The sequence below is a fragment of the Bombina bombina genome, chromosome 9 (assembly GCF_027579735.1).
Source record: "Bombina bombina isolate aBomBom1 chromosome 9, aBomBom1.pri, whole genome shotgun sequence".
Lineage (NCBI taxonomy): Eukaryota > Metazoa > Chordata > Amphibia > Anura > Bombinatoridae > Bombina > Bombina bombina.
The window spans coordinates 288618095-288637352 of record NC_069507.1 but is presented as its reverse complement, the minus strand read 5'-3'; the positions used below and the strand labels follow the sequence as shown (position 1 = coordinate 288637352).

General features: G+C 38.3%; 1 protein-coding gene across 1 annotated transcript in view; it reads left to right on the top strand.

The window, feature by feature from the left end:
- LOC128640352 (tumor necrosis factor receptor superfamily member 6) overlaps nucleotides 1–19258 on the top strand; it is a 205008-nt gene that overhangs the window by 18087 nt on the left and 167663 nt on the right. The window contains exon 2 of the mRNA XM_053692850.1: nucleotides 15661–15786. Coding sequence (XP_053548825.1) covers nucleotides 15753–15786 — 34 coding nt within the window. The 5' untranslated portion in view covers nucleotides 15661–15752. The remainder of the gene's footprint in view (nucleotides 1–15660; nucleotides 15787–19258) is intronic.

Below are 19258 nucleotides of genomic sequence, written 5' to 3'. Positions count from 1 at the left end.
TATATACACATAGTAACACATAAATATATATGTATATACACATAATAACACATAAATATATCTGTATATACACACAGTAACACATAAATATATCTGTATATACACATAGTAACATATAAATATATATGTATATACACATAGTAACACATACATATATATGTATATACACATAGTAACACATAAATATATATGTATATACACATAGTAACACATAAATATATATATGTATATACACATAGTAACACATAAATATATATGTATATACACATAGTAACACATAAATATATATGTATATACACATAGTAACACATAAATATATATATGTATATACACATAGTAACACATAAATATATATGTATATACACATAGTAACACAGAAATATATATGTATATACACATAGTAACACAGAAATATACATGTATATACACACACATAGTAACACATAAATATTTATGTATATACAGGGAGTGCAGAATTATTAGGCAAGTTGTATTTTTGAGGATTAATTTTATTATTGAACAACAACCATGTTCTCAATGAACCCAAAAAACTCATTAATATCAAAGCTGAATATTTTTGGAAGTAGTTTTTAGTTTGTTTTTAGTTATAGCTATTTTAGGGGGATAGCTGTGTGTGCAGGTGACTATTACTGTGCATAATTATTAGGCAACTTAACAAAAAACAAATATATACCCATTTCAATTATTTATTTTTACCAGTGAAACCAATATAACATCTCAACATTCACAAATATACATTTCTGACATTCAAAAACAAAACAAAAACAAATCAGTGACCAATATAGCCACCTTTCTTTGCAAGGACACTCAAAAGCCTGCCATCCATGGATTCTGTCAGTGTTTTGATCTGTTCACCATCAACATTGCGTGCAGCAGCAACCACAGCCTCCGAGACACTGTTCAGAGAGGTGTACTGTTTTCCCTCCTTGTAAATGTCACATTTGATGATGGACCACAGGTTCTCAATGGGGTTCAGATCAGGTGAACAAGGAGGCCATGTCATTAGATTTTCTTCTTTTATACCCTTTCTTGCCAGCCACGCTGTGGAGTACTTGGACGCATGTGATGGAGCATTGTCCTGCATGAAAATCATGTTTTTCTTGAAGGATGCAGACTTCTTCCTGTACCACTGCTTGAAGAAGGTGTCTTCCAGAAACTGGCAGTAGGACTGGGAGTTGAGCTTGACTCCATCATCAACCCGAAAAGGCCCCACAAGCTCATCTTTGATGATACCAGCCCAAACCAGTACTCCACCTCCACCTTGCTGGCGTCTGAGTCGGACTGGAGCTCTCTGCCCTTTACCAATCCAGCCACGGGCCCATCCATCTGGCCCATCAAGACTCACTCTCATTTCATCAGTCTATAAAACCTTAGAAAAATCAGTCTTGAGATATTTCTTGGCCCAGTCTTGACGTTTCAGCTTGTGTGTCTTGTTCAGTGGTGGTCGTCTTTCAGCCTTTCTTACCTTGGCCATGTCTCTGAGTATTGCACACCTTGTGCTTTTGGGCACTCCAGTGATGTTGCAGCTCTGAAATATGGCCAAACTGGTGGCAAGTGGCATCTTGGCAGCTGCACGCTTGACTTTTCTCAGTTCATGGGCAGTTATTTTGCGCCTTGGTTTTTCCACACGCTTCTTGCGACCCTGTTGACTATTTTTAATGAAACGCTTGATTGTTCGATGATCACGCTTCAGAAGCTTTGCAATTTTAAGAGTGCTGCATCCTCTCTGCAAGATATCTCACTATTTTTGACTTTTCTGAGCCTGTCAAGTCCTTCTTTTGACCCATTTTGCCAAAGGAAAGGAAGTTGCCTAATAATTATGCACACCTGATATAGGGTATTGATGTCATTAGACCACACCCCTTCTCATTACAGAGATGCACATCACCTAATATGCTTAATTGGTAGTAGGCTTTCGAGCCTATACAGCTTGGAGTAAGACAACATGCATAAAGAGGATGATGTGGTCAAAATACTCATTTGCCTAATAATTCTGCACTCCCTGTACACATAGTAACACATAAATATATATGTATATACACATAATAACACATAAATATATATGTATATACACATAGTAACACATAAATATATATGTATATACACATAGTACCACATAAATATATATGTATATACACATTATAACACATAAATATATATGTATATACACATAGTAACACATAAATATATATGTATATACACATAGTAACACATAAATATATATGTATATACACATACTAACACATAAATATATATGTATATACACATAGTAACACATAAATATATATATGTATATACACATAGTAACACATAAATATATATGTATATACACATACTAACACATAAATATATATGTATATACACACAGTAACACATAAATATATATGTATATACACATACTAACACATAAATATATATGTATATGCACATAGTAACACAAATATATATGTATATACACATAGTAACACATAAATATATATGTATATACACATACTAACACATAAATATATATGTATATGCACATAGTAACACAAATATATATGTATATACACATAGTAACACATAAATATATATGTATATACACACAGTAACACATAAATATATATGTATATACACATAGTAACACATAAATATATATGTATATACACATAATAACACATAAATATATATGTATATACACACAGTAACACATAAATATATATGCATATACACATACTAACACATAAATATATATGTATATACACACAGTAACACATAAATATATATGTATATACACACAGTAACACATAAATATATATGTATATACACATAATAACACATAAATATATATGTATATACACATATTAACACTAGTGATGTTGCAAACTTAAAATTTTCCGTTCGTGAAACGTCCGCAAATATTCGTGAACGGGCGAACCGCCATTGACTTCAATAGGCAGGCGAATTTTAAAACCCACAGGGACTCTTTCTGGCCACAATAGTGATGGAAAAGTTGTTTCAAGGGTACTAACACTTGGACTGTGGCATGCCGGAGGGGGATCCATGGCAAAATTCCCACGTAAAATTACATAGTTAATGCAGAGTCTGGTTTTAATCCATAAAGGGCATAAATCACCTAAAATTCCTAAATTGTTTGGAATAACATGCTTTAAAACATCAGGTATAATGTTGTATCGATCAGGTAGTGTAAGGGTTACGCCAGCTTCACAGTGACAGATCAAACTCCCCGTTTAACGCACCGCAAACAACCGCAAACAGTCCATTTGCACAACCGCAAACTCCCCATTTCCACAAGGTTGGATACCAAGCTAGCCATGTCCTGTTCCTTGTCCTCACTGATGACATTGAAGGTCTCTTCCTCCACCCAGCCACGTACAACACCAAGGGTCCCCAAAAGGTGACAACAAGCACCCTGGGACGCCTGCTGTGTTTGGTCTTCCACCTCCTCAAAGCCACCTTCCTCCTCTGACTCCTCTTCTTCAGACTCCTCTCTCTGCGTTGCCTCTCTCTGCGTTATTATAAGGTGTGTTAAGTAGTACTATTTTTATCAGTTTAATCCCTGTTACGTCCCCTATCATGGGATGTGTATATGGCATGGATTTTAGGAACCGGGAGATGGATAAAGATGCTTGGTCGGTCCTCCTACTTCAAATTTGGGGCACTGCGCGTGCAATCGTGGCCGGACTTTTAGCCGACGGACATTTGGCCGATGGACATTTGGCCGACGGACATGTGGCCGAAACACAAGTGGCTGTCAGATAACAGTCCGGCCACGAGATAGATAGATTTGATAGATAGATACATAGATTAGATAGATAGATCAATAGATGCAATAGATACATTTGATAGATACGATAGATATAGATAGATTTGATAGATAAATAGATAGATTTGATAGATAGATAGATAATTTCCCAGACAGAGAATTACAAGATGTGCGTCCTGGGATCCATGGTAAGGTTCCCAGAGGCAGTTGCGGCATCAGGGGACGTGTATATGGCATGGATTTTAGGAAACGGGAGATGGAAAAAGATGCTTGGTCGGTCCTCCTACATCAAATTTGGGGCACTGCGCGTGCAATCTACTGTGCCACCAGATTTGAGTGGTGTGTTAAGTAGTACTATTCTGATCAGTTTAATCCCTGTTACGTCCCCTATCAGGGGACGTGTATATGGCATGGATTTTAGGAACCGGGAGATGGAAAAAGATGCTTGGTCGGTCATCCTACTTCAAATTTGGGGCACTGAGCGTGCAATCTACTGTGCCACCAGATATGAGTGGTGTGTTAAGTAGTACTATTCTTATCAGTTTAATCCCTGTTACGTCCCCTATCAGGGGACGTGTATATGGCATGGATTTTAGGAACCGGGAGATGGAAAAAGATGCTTGGTCGGTCCTCCTACTTCAAATTTGGGGCACTGCGCGTGCAATCGCGGCCGGACTTTTAGCCGATGGACATTTGGCAGACGGACATTTGACCGATGGACATTTGGCCGAAACACAAGTGGCTGTGACAAAACAGTCTGGCCACGAGATATATAGATTTGATAGATAGATAGATACATAGGTTAGATAGATAGATCAATAGATGCAATAGATACATTTGATAGATACGATAGATAGATAGATTTGATAGATAAATAGATAGATTTGATAGATAGATAATTTCCCAGACAGAGAATTACAAGACGTGCGCCTGGGACCCATGGTAAGGTTCCCAGAGGCAGTTGCGGAGCCAGGGGACGTGTATATGGCATGGATTTTAGGAACCGGGAGATGGAAAAAGATGCTTGGTCGGTCCTCCTACTTCAAATTTGGGGCACTGCGCGTGCAATCGCGGCCGGACTTTTAGCCGATGGACATTTGGCAGACGGACATTTGACCGATGGACATTTGGCCGAAACACAAGTGGCTGTGACAAAACAGTCTGGCCACGAGATATATAGATTTGATAGATAGATAGATACATAGGTTAGATAGATAGATCAATAGATGCAATAGATACATTTGATAGATACGATAGATAGATAGATTTGATAGATAAATAGATAGATTTGATAGATAGATAATTTCCCAGACAGAGAATTACAAGACGTGCGCCTGGGACCCATGGTAAGGTTCCCAGAGGCAGTTGCGGAGCCAGGGGACGTGTATATGGCATGGATTTTAGGAACCGGGAGATGGAAAAAGATGCTTGGTCGGTCCTCCTACTTCAAATTTGGGGCACTGCGCGTGCAATCTACTGTGCCACCAGATAGGAGTGGTGTGTTAAGTAGTACTATTCTTATCAGTTTAATCCCTGTTACGTCCCTTATCAGGGGACGTGTATTTGGCATGGATTTTAGGAATCGGGAGATGGAAAAAGATGCTTGGTCGGTCCTCCTACTTCAAATTTGGGGCACTGCGCGTGCAATCTACTGTGCCACCAGATATGAGTGGTGTGTTAAGTAGTACTATTCTGATCAGTTTAATACCTGTTACGTCCCTTATCAGGGGACGTGTATATGGCATGGATTTTAGGAACTGGGAGATGGAAAAAGATGCTTGGTCGGTCTTTCTACTTCAAATTTGGGGCACTGCGCGTGCAATCGTGGCCGGACTTTTAGCCGACGGACATTTGGCAGACGGACATTTGGCCGAAACACAAGTGGCTGTCACAAAACAGTCCGGCTACGAGATAGATAGATTTGATAGATAGATAAATAAATAGATACATAGATTAGATAGATAGATCAATAGATGCAATAGATACATTTGATAGATACGATAGGTAGATAGATAGGTAGATAGATAGATTTGATAGATAAATAGATAGATTTGATAGATAGATAATTTCCCAGACAGAGAATTACAAGACGTGCGGTCTGTGACCCATGGTAAGGTTCCCAGAGGCAGTTGCGGCGCCAGGGGACGTGTATATGGCATCGATGTTAGGAACCGGGAGATGGAAAAAGATGCTTGGTCGGTCCTCCTACTTCAAATTTGGGGCACTGCGCGTGCAATCTATTGTGCCACCAGATAGGAGTGGTGTGTTAAATAGTACTATTCCTTTCAGTTTAATCCCTGTTACATGCCTTTTTTTTGGTTTGGTTTTTGAAGCCACAGTGCAGCACCAGAGGCCAGAAAAATTTGGCATGTACACATGCTTGAAAAATTAGGTATTGTTGCAGCTGCAGCCAGAAAAATTGATGTTTGTTTCCCAGGCAGAAAGTGCCCGAAAACATTGCGGCTTGAACCCTAGTTGGTGGCGGATAAGTCACGCAAGTCATCCGGCATTCAAAGATAAAATACAGCAGCGTGTGGACCATTTTTAGCCCAAGGCAGCTCATCTCATCAGGCCTTTTTTACTCTAATGTATGGCCCAATGTCAGTCCCTTCGGGATCCATCCCTCATGCATCTTAATAAAGGTGACGTAATCTAGACTTTTTTGACCTAGGCGACTTCTCTTCTCAGTGAAAATACCTCCTGCTGCACTGAAGGTACTTTCTGACAGGACACTTGAAGCGGGGCAGGCCAGAAGTTCTATCACAAATTGGGATAGCTCAGGCCACAGGTCAAGCCTGCACACCCAGTAGTCAAGGCGTTCATCGCTCCTCAGAGTGTCGAGATCTGCAGTTAAGGCGAAGTAGTCTGCATGAAAGACCCCATTTGCACAAGGTTGGATGCCGAGCTACTCATGTCCCGTTCCTCATCCTCAGTGATCTCACTGAAGGTATCTTCTTCCCCCCAGCCACATACAACACCACGGGTACCAGATAGGTGACAACAAGCACCCTGGGATGCCTGTTGTGGTTGGTCTTCCTCCTCCTCAAAGCCACATTCCTCCTCTGACTCCTCTTCCTCACAATCCTCTTCCAGCGTTGCCGCTGGTCCAGCAAGCGATGCTGATAAGGCTGTTTCTGGTGGTGATGGTGACCACAACTCTTCCTCTTCACGCTCATCTATGGCCTGATCCAGCACTCTTCGCAGGGAACGCTCCAGGAAGAAAACAAATGGTATGATGTCGCTGATGGTGCCTTTGGTGCGACTGACTAGGTTTGTCACCTCCTCAAAGGGACGCATGAGCCTACAGGCATTGCGCATGAGCGTTTAGTAACGTGGCAAAAAAATCCCCAGCTCCGCAGAGGCTGTTCTAGCACCCCGGTCATACAAATAGTCGTTAACGGCTTTTTCTTGTTGGAGCAGGCGGTCGAACATTAGGAGTGTTGAATTCCAACGTGTCGGGCTGTCGCAAATCAAGCGCCTCACTGGCATGTTGTTTCACTGCTGGATATCTGAAAAGTGCGCCATGGCCGTGTAGGAACGCCTCAAATGGCCACACACCTTCCTGGCCTGCTTCAGGACGTCCTGTAAGCCTGGGTACTTATGCACAAAGCGTTGTACGATCAGATTAAACACATGTGCCATGCACGGCACATGTGTCAACTTGCCCAATTTCAATGCCGCCACCAAATTACTTCCGTTATCAGAAACCACTTTGCCGATCTCCAGTTGGTGCAGAGTCAGCCACTGATCCACCTGTGCGTTCAGGGCGGACAGGAGTGCTGGTCCGGTGTGACTCTCTGCTTTCAGGCAAGTCAACCCCAAGACGGCATGACACTGCCGTATCCGGGATGTGGAATAGTACCTGGGGAACTGGGGAAGTGCCGTTGATGTGGAGCAAGACGCAGCAGCAGAAGAGGACTCAGCCGAGGAGGTTGCCTGCCTGCATGTCATGGCGGTGTCACCAACTCCTCTGCAGAGCCACGCATTCCATGCTTGGCAGCCGTCAGCAGGTTTACCCAATGCGCAGTGTAGGTGATATACCTGCCCTGACCATGCTTTGCAGACCAGCTATACGTGGTCAGATGGACCCTTGCCCCAACACTGTGTGCCAGACATGCCATTACTTCCTTTCGCACAATCGAGTACAGGTTGGGGATTGCCTTTTGTGCAAAGAAATTTCGGCCGGGTACCTTCCACTGCGGTGTCCCAATAGCTACAAATTTTTTGAATGCCTCAGACTCCACCAGCTTCTATGGTAAAAGCTGGCGGGCTAAGAGTTCAGACAAGCCAGCTGTCAGACGCCGGGCAAGGGGGTGACTTTGTGACATTGGCTTCTTACACTCAAACATGTCCTTGACAGACACCTGACTGTGGGCAGATGAGCAGGAACTGCTCCGGAAGAGAGACGGAGTGGCGGATGTTGAGAGGGGGCAAGGAGGACAGCAGTAGTTGACGTGGCTGAAGATGCTGGACCAGGAGGAGGATGGCGGCTTTGAGTTTGTGTGCTGCTTCTACTCATGTGTTGATCCCATAGGCGTTTGTGATGTGCGATCATGTGCCTTCGCAAAGCAGTTGTACCTAGGTGGGTGTTGGACTTCCCACGACTCAGTTTCTTTTGGCACAGGTTTCAAATGACATTGCTGTTGTCAGAGGCAGATACACACAAAAATGCCACACTGCTGAGCTCTGCAATGACGGTATTCTGGTGGTGGCAACAGCATGTGTTGATTGGCGTGCTGTCTGGCTGACCCCGGGTGCCGATGCATGCTGTCTGACTGTGCCACTAGCTCCTTGCGACGACCTCCCCCTGCTTCCAACTTGTCTCCTCCTCTCTGTCTCCCCATCTGAACTTTCCCCATGTTCTTCTTCTCTTCTAGCGGGCACCCACGTGACATCCACGGATGCATCGTCATCATCAACCGCTTCAATTGTATCTGACAAATCAACAAAGGAAGTAGCAGCGGATACAACATCATCATCATCACACCGTACGTCCATATCTGTAATGCTGCCTGACTGAGACATATCACTGTTATCTACATCCTCTGTCAATGATGGTTGCGCATCACTCATTTCTTCCAACTGATGTGTAAATAACTCCTCTGACAGATCAAGTGAAGCGGCTGTGGTGCTAGTGTTGGTGGTGGCGGCAGGCGGGCGAGTGGTAACTTGAGAGGTGCCCGAAGATAAGCTGGAGGAGGATGGTGCGTCAAGGTTCGGAGCGGAAGCTATAGAAGATTGGGTGTCCTGTGTTAAAAAGCCAACTATGTCCTCAGAACTTTTCGAGTTCATGGGACGTGGCCTCTGAACACTGGGCATTATTCTAGGGCCAAAGGGATTCACAGCACCACGACCATGACGGCACCTGCGGGGTGGCCTGGCCTGCCTCTGCCTGTCATTTTTTTTTTAAATGTACACTTACACTACTATTAACCAAGATATGAGTGGTGGCACAGGGCAAGTGGGCACAGTATACGCTGTGAGCCTGACACAAAAAAGCAGACTGATGTTTCACAGTCCAAAAAGTTTTTTTATTTTTAAATGTACACTTACACTACTATTAAACAAGATATGAGTGGTGGCACTGGGCAAGTGGGCACAGTATACGCTGTGAGCCTGACACAAAAAAGCAGACTGATGTTTCACAGTCCAAAAAGTTTTTTTTGTTTTTAAATGTACACTTACACTACTATTAACCAAGATATGAGTGGTGGCACTGGGCAAGTGGGCACAGTATACGCTGTGAGCCTGACACAAAAAAGCAGACTGATGTTTCACAGTCCAAAAAGTTTTTATTTTTTTAAATGTACACTTACACTACTATTACACAAGATATGAGTGGTGGCACTGGGCAAGTGGGCACAGTATACGCTGTGAGCCTGACACAAAAAAGCAGACTGATGTTTCACAGTCCAAAAAGTTTTTATTTTTTTAAATGTACACTTACACTACTATTAAACAAGATATGAGTAGTGGCACTGGGCAAGTGGGCACAGTATACGCTGTGAGCCTGACACAAAAAAGCAGACTGATGTTTCACAGTCCAAAAAGTTTTTTTTTTTTTAAATGTACACTTACACTACTATTAAACAAGATATGAGTGGTGGCACTGGGCAAGTGGGCCTGGCACACATGCTGGCAGGCAGGCAACTGCAATTAGATTACACTAGCAGACTGATGTTTCACAGTCGAAAACGTTTTTTTTTTTTTAAAATTTACACTACTGTTACACCAGATATGAGTGGTGGCACTGGGCAAGTGAGCCTGGCACACACTCTGGCAGGCAGGCAACTGCAATTAGATTACACTAGCAGACTGATGTTTGACAGTCGAAAACGTTTTTTTTTTTTTTAAATTTACACTACTGTTACACCAGATATGAGTGGTGGCACTGGGCAAGTGGGCCTGGCACACACGCTGGCAAGCAGGCAACTGCAATTAGATTACACAAGCAGACTGATGTTTCACAGTCAAAAAAGTTTTTTTTTTTAAATTTACACTACTGTTACACCAGATATGAGTGGTGGCACTGGGCAAGTGGGCACAGTATACGCTGTGAGCCTGGCACACATGCTGGCAGGCAGGCAACTGCAATTAGATTACACTATCAGACTGATGTTTCACAGTCAAAGTTTTTTTTTTTTTTAAATTTGCACTACTGTTACACCAGATATGAGTGGTGGCACTGGGCAAGTGGGCATGGCACACACGCTGGCAGGCAGGCAACTGCAATTAGATTACACAAGCAGACTGATGTTCCACAGTCAAAAAAGTTTTTTTTTTTTTTTAAATTTACACTACTGTTACACCAGATATGAGTGGTGGCACTGGGCAAGTGGGTATGGCACACACGCTGGCAGGCAGGCAACTGCAATTAGATTACACTAGCAGACTGATGTTTCACAGTCAAAAAAGTTTTTTTTTTTTAAATTTACACTACTGTTACACCAGATATGAGTGGTGGCACTGGGCAAGTGGGCCTTGCACACATGCTTGCAGGCAGGCAACTGCAATTAGATTACACTAGCAGACTGATGTTTCACAGTCAAAAAAGTTTTTTTTTTTTTAAATTTACACTACTGTTACACCAGATATGAGTGGTGGCACTGGGCAAGTGGGCCTGGCACACACGCTGGCAGGCAGGCAACTGCAAATAGATTACACTAGCAGACTGATGTTTCACAGTCAAAATTTTTTTTTTTTTAAATTTACACTACTGTTACACCAGATATGAGTGGTGGCACTGGGCAAGTGAGCCTGGCACACACTCTGGCAGGCAGGCAACTGCAATTAGATTACACTAGCAGACTGATGTTTCACAGTCGAAAACGTTTTTTTTTTATTTACACTACTGTTACACCAGATATGAGTGGTGGCACTGGGCAAGTGGGCCTGGCACACATGCTGGCAACTGCAATTAGATTACACAGGAAAAAAATAAGATAAAAAAAAATGATGTTCTAGCCCTAAAAAGGGCTTTTTGGGGTGCTGTCCTTACAGCAGAGATCAGATGAGTCCTTCAGGACTGTAGTGGACACTGAATACACTAGCCTAGCTATCAATTTCCCTATTAAATCACCGTCCCTCCTCTCACTAACAATGCAGCTTCCGAATGAATCTAAAATGGCTGCTGTCCAGGAGCTGGGAGGGTCTGGGAGGGAGGGTGATTGGCTGGAATGTGTCTGCAGACTGTGAGATACAGGGTCAAAGTTTACTCAATGATGACGAATAGGGGGCGGATCGAACATCGCATATGTTCACCCGCCGCGGCGAACGCGAACATGCTATGTTCGCCGGGAACTATTCGCCGGCAAACTATTCGCAACATCACTAATTAACACATAATTATATATGTATATACACATAATAACACATAAATATATATGTATATACACATAGTAACACATAAATATATATGTATATACACACAGTAACACATAAATATATATGTATATACACACAGTAACACATAAATATATATGTTTATACACATACTAACACATAAATATACTGTATATGTATATACACACACTAACACATAAATATATATGTATATTCCCATAGTAACACATAAATATATATGTATATACACACAGTAACACATAAATATATATGTATATACACATAACACATAAATATATATGTATATACACATAATAACACATAAATATATATGTATATACACATACTAACACATAAATATATATGTATATACACACAGTAACACATAAATATATATGTATATACACACAGTAACACATAAATATATATGTATACACACATAATAATAACACATAAATATATATGTATATACACACAGTAACACATAAATATATATGTATATACACACAGTAACACATAAATATATATGTATACACACATAATAATAACACATAAATATATATGTATATACTCATACTAACACATAAATATATATATGTATATACACACAGTAACACATAAATATATATGTATATACACATAATAACACATAAATATATATGTATATACACACAGTAACACATAAATATATATGTATATACACATACTAACACATAAATATATATGTATATACACATAGTAACACATAAATATATATATGTATATACACATACTAACACATAAATATATATGTATATACACATATTAACACATAAATATACAGTATATGTATATACACATAGTAACACATAAATATATATATATATATATATATATATATATATATATACACATATATATTTATATATATATATATATAGTAACATAGTAACACGTAAATATTTATGTATATACACATATATATGTATATACACATACTAACACATAAATATATATGTATATACACATAGTAACACATAAATATATATGTATATACACATAATAACACATAAATACATATGTCTATACACATAGTAACACAAATATATATGTATATACACATAATAACACATAAATATATATATGTATATACCCATAGTAACACATAAATATATATGTATATACACACACATAGTAACACATAAATATGTATGTATATACACATAATAACACATAAATATATATGTATATACACATAGTAACACATAAATATATATGTATATACACATAGTAACACATAAATATATATGTATATACACATAATAACACATACATACATATGTATATACAAATAGTAACACATAAATATATATGTATATACACATAGTAACACATAAATATATATGTATATACACATAGTATCACATAAATATATATGTACATACACATAGTAACACATAAATATATATGTACATACACATAGTAACACATATATATTTATGTGTTATTATGTGTATATACATATATATTTATGTGTTAATATGTGTATATACATATATATTTATGTATATACACATAGTAACACATAAATATTTATGTATATACACATAGTAACACATAAATATATATGTATATACACATAGTAACACATAAATATATATGTATATACACATAATAACACATAAATATATATGTATATACACATAGTAACACATAAATATATATGTATATACACATAGTAACACATATATTTATGTGTTACTATGTGTATATACATATATATTTATATGTATATACACATAGTAACACATAAATATATATGTATATACACATAATAACACATAAATATATATGTATATACACATAGTAACACATAAATATATATGTATATACACACAGTAACACATAAATATATATGTATACACATAGTAACACATAAATACATATGTATACACATAGTAACACATATATATATATATATATGTATATACACATAGTAACACATAAATATATATGTATATACACATAATAACACATAAATATATATGTATATACACATAGTAACACATAAATATATATGTATATACACATAGTAACACATATATTTATGTGTTACTATGTGTATATATATATATATTTATATGTATATACACATAGTAACACATAAATATATATGTATATACACATAATAACACATAAATATATATGTATATACACATAGTAACACATAAATATATATGTATATACACACAGTAACACATAAATATATATGTATATACACATAGTAACACATAAATATATATGTATATACATAGTAACACATAAATATATATGTATATACACACAGTAACACATAAATATATATGTATACACATAGTAACACATAAATACATATGTATACACATAGTAACACATAAATATATATGTGTATACACATAGTAACACATAAATATATATATATGTATATACACATAGTAACACATAAATATATATGTATATACACATAATAACACATAAATATATATGTATATACACATAGTAACACATAAATATATATGTATATACACATAGTAACACATAAATATATATGTATACACATAGTAACACATAAATATATATGTATACACATAGTAACACATAAATATATATGTATATACACATAATAACACATACATATATATGTATATACACATAGTAACACATAAATATATATGTATATATACACACAGTAACACATAAATATATATGTATATACACATACTAACACATAAATATATATATATATATACACATAGTAACACATAAATATATATGTATATACACATAGTAACACATAAATATATATGTATATACACATAATAACACATAAATATATATGTATATACACACAGTAACACATAAATATATATGTATACACATAGTAACACATAAATATATATGTATATACACATAATAACACATAAATATATATGTATATACACATACTAACACATAAATATATATGTATATACACACAGTAACACATAAATATATATGTATATACACATAGTAACACATAAATATATATGTATATATACACACAGTAACACATAAATATATATGTATATACACATAGTAACACATAAATATATATGTATATATACACACAGTAACACATAAATATATATGTATATACACATACTAACACATAAATATATATATATATACACATAGTAACACATAAATATATATGTATATACACATAGTAACACATAAATATATATGTATATACACATAATAACACATAAATATATATGTATATACACACAGTAACACATAAATATATATGTATACACATAGTAACACATAAATATATATGTATATACACATAATAACACATAAATATATATGTATATACACATACTAACACATAAATATATATGTATATACACACAGTAACACATAAATATATATGTATATACACATAGTAACACATAAATATATATGTATATACACATACTAACACATAAATATATATGTATATACACATAATAACACATAAATATATATGTATATACACATACTAACACATAAATATATATATGTATATACACATAGTAACACATAAATATATATGTATATACACATAATAACACATAAATATATATGTATATACACACAGTAACACATAAATATATATGTATATACACATAATAACACATAAATATATATGTATATACACACAGTAACACATAAATATATATGTATATACACACAGTAACACATAAATATATATGTATATACACATAATAACACATAAATATATATGTATATACACATAGTAACACATAAATATATATGTATATACACATACTAACACATAAATATATATATGTATATACACATAGTAACACATAAATATAGGGGGCAGAAATATGAAATAAATACAAATGAGAATGATATAATACACCATAAAACAGGCAGATGGTGAGTTAGACAGGCAGATAGTGAATTAGGTTTAGTATCACCCTGCGTGCTGCAGCAGTAATCTCATCATTTGTTTCATCTTGCAGGTCAGTATGCAGCAAAGAGATGCACTAAACATTCTAACACGCAATGCCAGCCCTGTGACAATGGGACATATACAGAGCAATGGAACTACATAATGAAATGTATGCGGTGTCGGCCCTGTGACCATGGTAAGACCCCCACCCAGGCACATTAGTAAGGTCACTAAATATTAGACATGAGTCAAAATTATGGGATTCTGTGAAATGCAACACACAAAGATAGATCTTTGTACCGATATCCGTGTGTTGCTCTTTCACACTGATATATTTGGCGCCAAAACAAATGCAGTCATATGCAAACAAATGCTGAATCCCAAAATTGTGCCCATGCCTACTAAAGATTTATATTCGGTTTGTTATTTGGAAAGGGAAATGTATCTTCTCTATCTTTTCTCTGACTCCATGGGACATATGTATCAAGCTCTGAATGGAGCTTGATGCCCCGTGTTTCTGGCGAGCCTGCAGGCTCGCCAGAAACAGCAGTTATGAAGCAGCGGTCACAAAGACCGCTGCTCCATAACCTGTCCGTCTGCTCTGAGCAGGCGGGCAGACATCGCCGGATATCAACCCGATCGAGTATGATCGGGTTGATTGACACCCCCTGCTGGCGGCCTATTGGCCGTGAGTCTTCAGGGGTCGGCATTGCACCAGCAGGGTCTGGGCATTTAAAAGAGCTAAATGCCCTTTTAAGGGCAATGCCCATACAAATGCCCTTTTCAGGGCAATGGGGAGCTTAGGTTATTTTAGATAGGTTTTTTATTTGGGGGGTTGCTTGGTTGGGTGGTGGGTTGTTCTGTTGGGGGGGTGTTTGTATTTTTTTTACAGGTAAAAACATAATTTATGCTTACCTGATAAATTTATTTCTCTTGTGATGTATCAAGTCCATGGATTCATCCAGACTTGTGGGATATTCTCCTTCCTTACAGGAAGTGGCAAAGAGAGCACCCACAGCAGAGCTGTCTATATAGCTCCTCCCTTAGCTCCACCCCCCAGTCATTCGACCGAAGGCTAGGAAGAAAAAGGAGAAACTATAGGGTGCAGTGGTGACTGAAGTTTTTTAAATAAAAATATGCTGCCTGTCTTAAATAAACAGGGCGGGCCGTGGACTTGATACATCACAAGAGAAATAAATTTATCAGGTAAGCATAAATTATGTTTTCTCTTGTAAGATGTATCGAGTCCACGGATTCATCCATATTTGTGGGATACCAATACCAAAGCTTTAGGACACGGATGAAGGGAGGGACAAGACAGGTACCTTAAATGGGAGGCACCACTGCTTGTAGAACCTTTCTCCCAAACATAGCCTCCGAAGAAGCAAAAGTATCAAATTTGTAAAATTTGGAAAAAGTATGAAGCAAAGACCAAGTCGCCGCCTTACAAATCTGTTCAACAGAAGCCTCATTTTTAAAAGCCCATGTGGAAGCCACTGCTCTAGTAGAATGAGCAGTAATTCTTTCAGGAGGCTACTGGCCAGCAGCCTCATAAGCCAAACGGATGATGCTTTTCAGCCAAAAGGAAAGAGAGGTAGCCGTAGCCTTTTGACCTCTCCGTTTACCAGAATAAACAACAAACAATGAAGATGTTTGACGGAAATCTTTAGTTGCTTGTAAGTAGAACTTTAAAGCACGAACCACATCAAGATTGTGCAACAGACGTTCCTTCTTTGATGAAGGATTAGGACACAGTGAAGGAACAACAATCTCCTGATTGATATTCCTATTAGAAACAACCTTAGGAAGAAACCCAGGTTTGGTGCGCAAAACCACCTTATCTGCATGGAAAACAAGGTAAGGTGAATCACACTGTAAAGCAGATAACTCAGAAACTCTTCGAGCCGAAGAGATAGCTACTAAAAACAAAACTTTCCAAGATAGAAGGTTAATATCTATGGAATGCATAGGTTCAAACGGAACCCCTTGAAGAACTTTAAGAACTAAGTTTAGGCTCAATGGCGGAGCAACAGGTTTAAATACAGACTTGATCCTGACCAAGGCCTGACTAAACACTTGAACGTCTGGGACATCTGCCAGACGTTTGTGTAAAAGAATAGACAAAGCAGATATTTGTCCTTTTAAGGAACTAGCTGATAATCCCTTCTCCAATCCTTCTTGGAGAAAGGACAATATTCTAGGAATCCTAATCTTACTCCATGAGTAACCCTTGTATTCACACCAATAAAAATATTTGCGCCAAATCTTATGATAGATCTTCCTGGTGACAGGCTTTCTAGCTTGAATCAGGGTATCAATGACCGACTCAGAGAAACCACGCTTTGATAGAATCAGGCGTTCAATCTCCAAGCAATCAGACGCAGAGAAATTAGATTTGGATGCGTGAATGGACCTTGGATTAGAAGGGCCTGCCTCATTGGCAGAGTCCACGGTGGAACCGATGATATGTCCACTAGGTCTGCATACCAAGTCCTGCGTGGCCACGCAGGTGCTATCAGAATCACTGAAGCTCTCTCCTGCTTGATTCTGGCAACCAGACGTGGGAGGAGAGGAAACGGTGGAAATACATAGGCCAGATTGAAGGACCAGGGCACTGCTAGAGCATCTATCAGTACCGCCTGGGGATCCCAGGACCTGGACCCGTAACAAGGAAGTTTGGCATTCTGACGGGACGCCATCAGATCCAATTCTGGTGTGCCCCATAGCTGAGTCAGCTGGGCAAATACCAACGGATGGAGCTCCCACTCCCCCGGATGAAAAGTCTGACGACTTAGGAAATCCGCCTCCCAGTTCTCTACCCCTGGGATATGGATTGCTGAGAGATGGCAAGAGTGATCCTCCGCCCATCGAATTATTTTGGTTACCTCCATCATCGCTAGAGAACTCTGTGTTCCTCCTTGATGATTGATATAAGCTACAGTCGTGATGTTGTCCAACTGAAATCTGATGAATTTGGCCACAGCTAGCTGAGGCCACGCCTGAAGCGTATTGAATATCGCTCTCAGTTCTAGAATGTTTATCAGGAGTAGAGTTTCCTCCCGAGACCATAAGCCCTGTGCTTTCAGGGAGTTCCAGACAGCACCCCAGCCTAGCAGGCTGGCATCTGTCATTACTATGAGCCACTCTGGCCTGCGGAAACACATTCCCTGAGACAGGTGGTCCTGAGACAACCACCAGAGAAGAGAATCTCTGGTCTCCTGGTCCAGATGCAGTTGAGGAGATAAATCTGCATAATCCCAATTCCACTGTTTGAGTATGCATAGTTGCAGTGGTCTGAGGTGTAGGCGGGCAAAAGGAACTATGTCCATTGCCACTACCATGAGTCCGATTACCTCCATACACTGAGCCACTGATGGCTGAGGAATGGAATGAAGAGCTCGGCAAGTGGTTAAGAGTTTTGATTTTCTGACCTCCGACAGAAATATTTTCATTTCTACCAAGTCTATCAGAGTCCCTAGGAAGGAAACTCTTGTGAGAGGGAAGAGAGAACTCTTTTTTATGTTCACCTTCCACCCGTGAGATCTCAGAAAAGTCAACACGATGTCCGTGTGAGACTTGGCTAGCTGGAAAGTCGACGCCTGAATCAAGATGTCGTATAGATAAGGCGCCACTGCTATGCTCCGCGGTCTTAGAACCGCCAAAAGGGA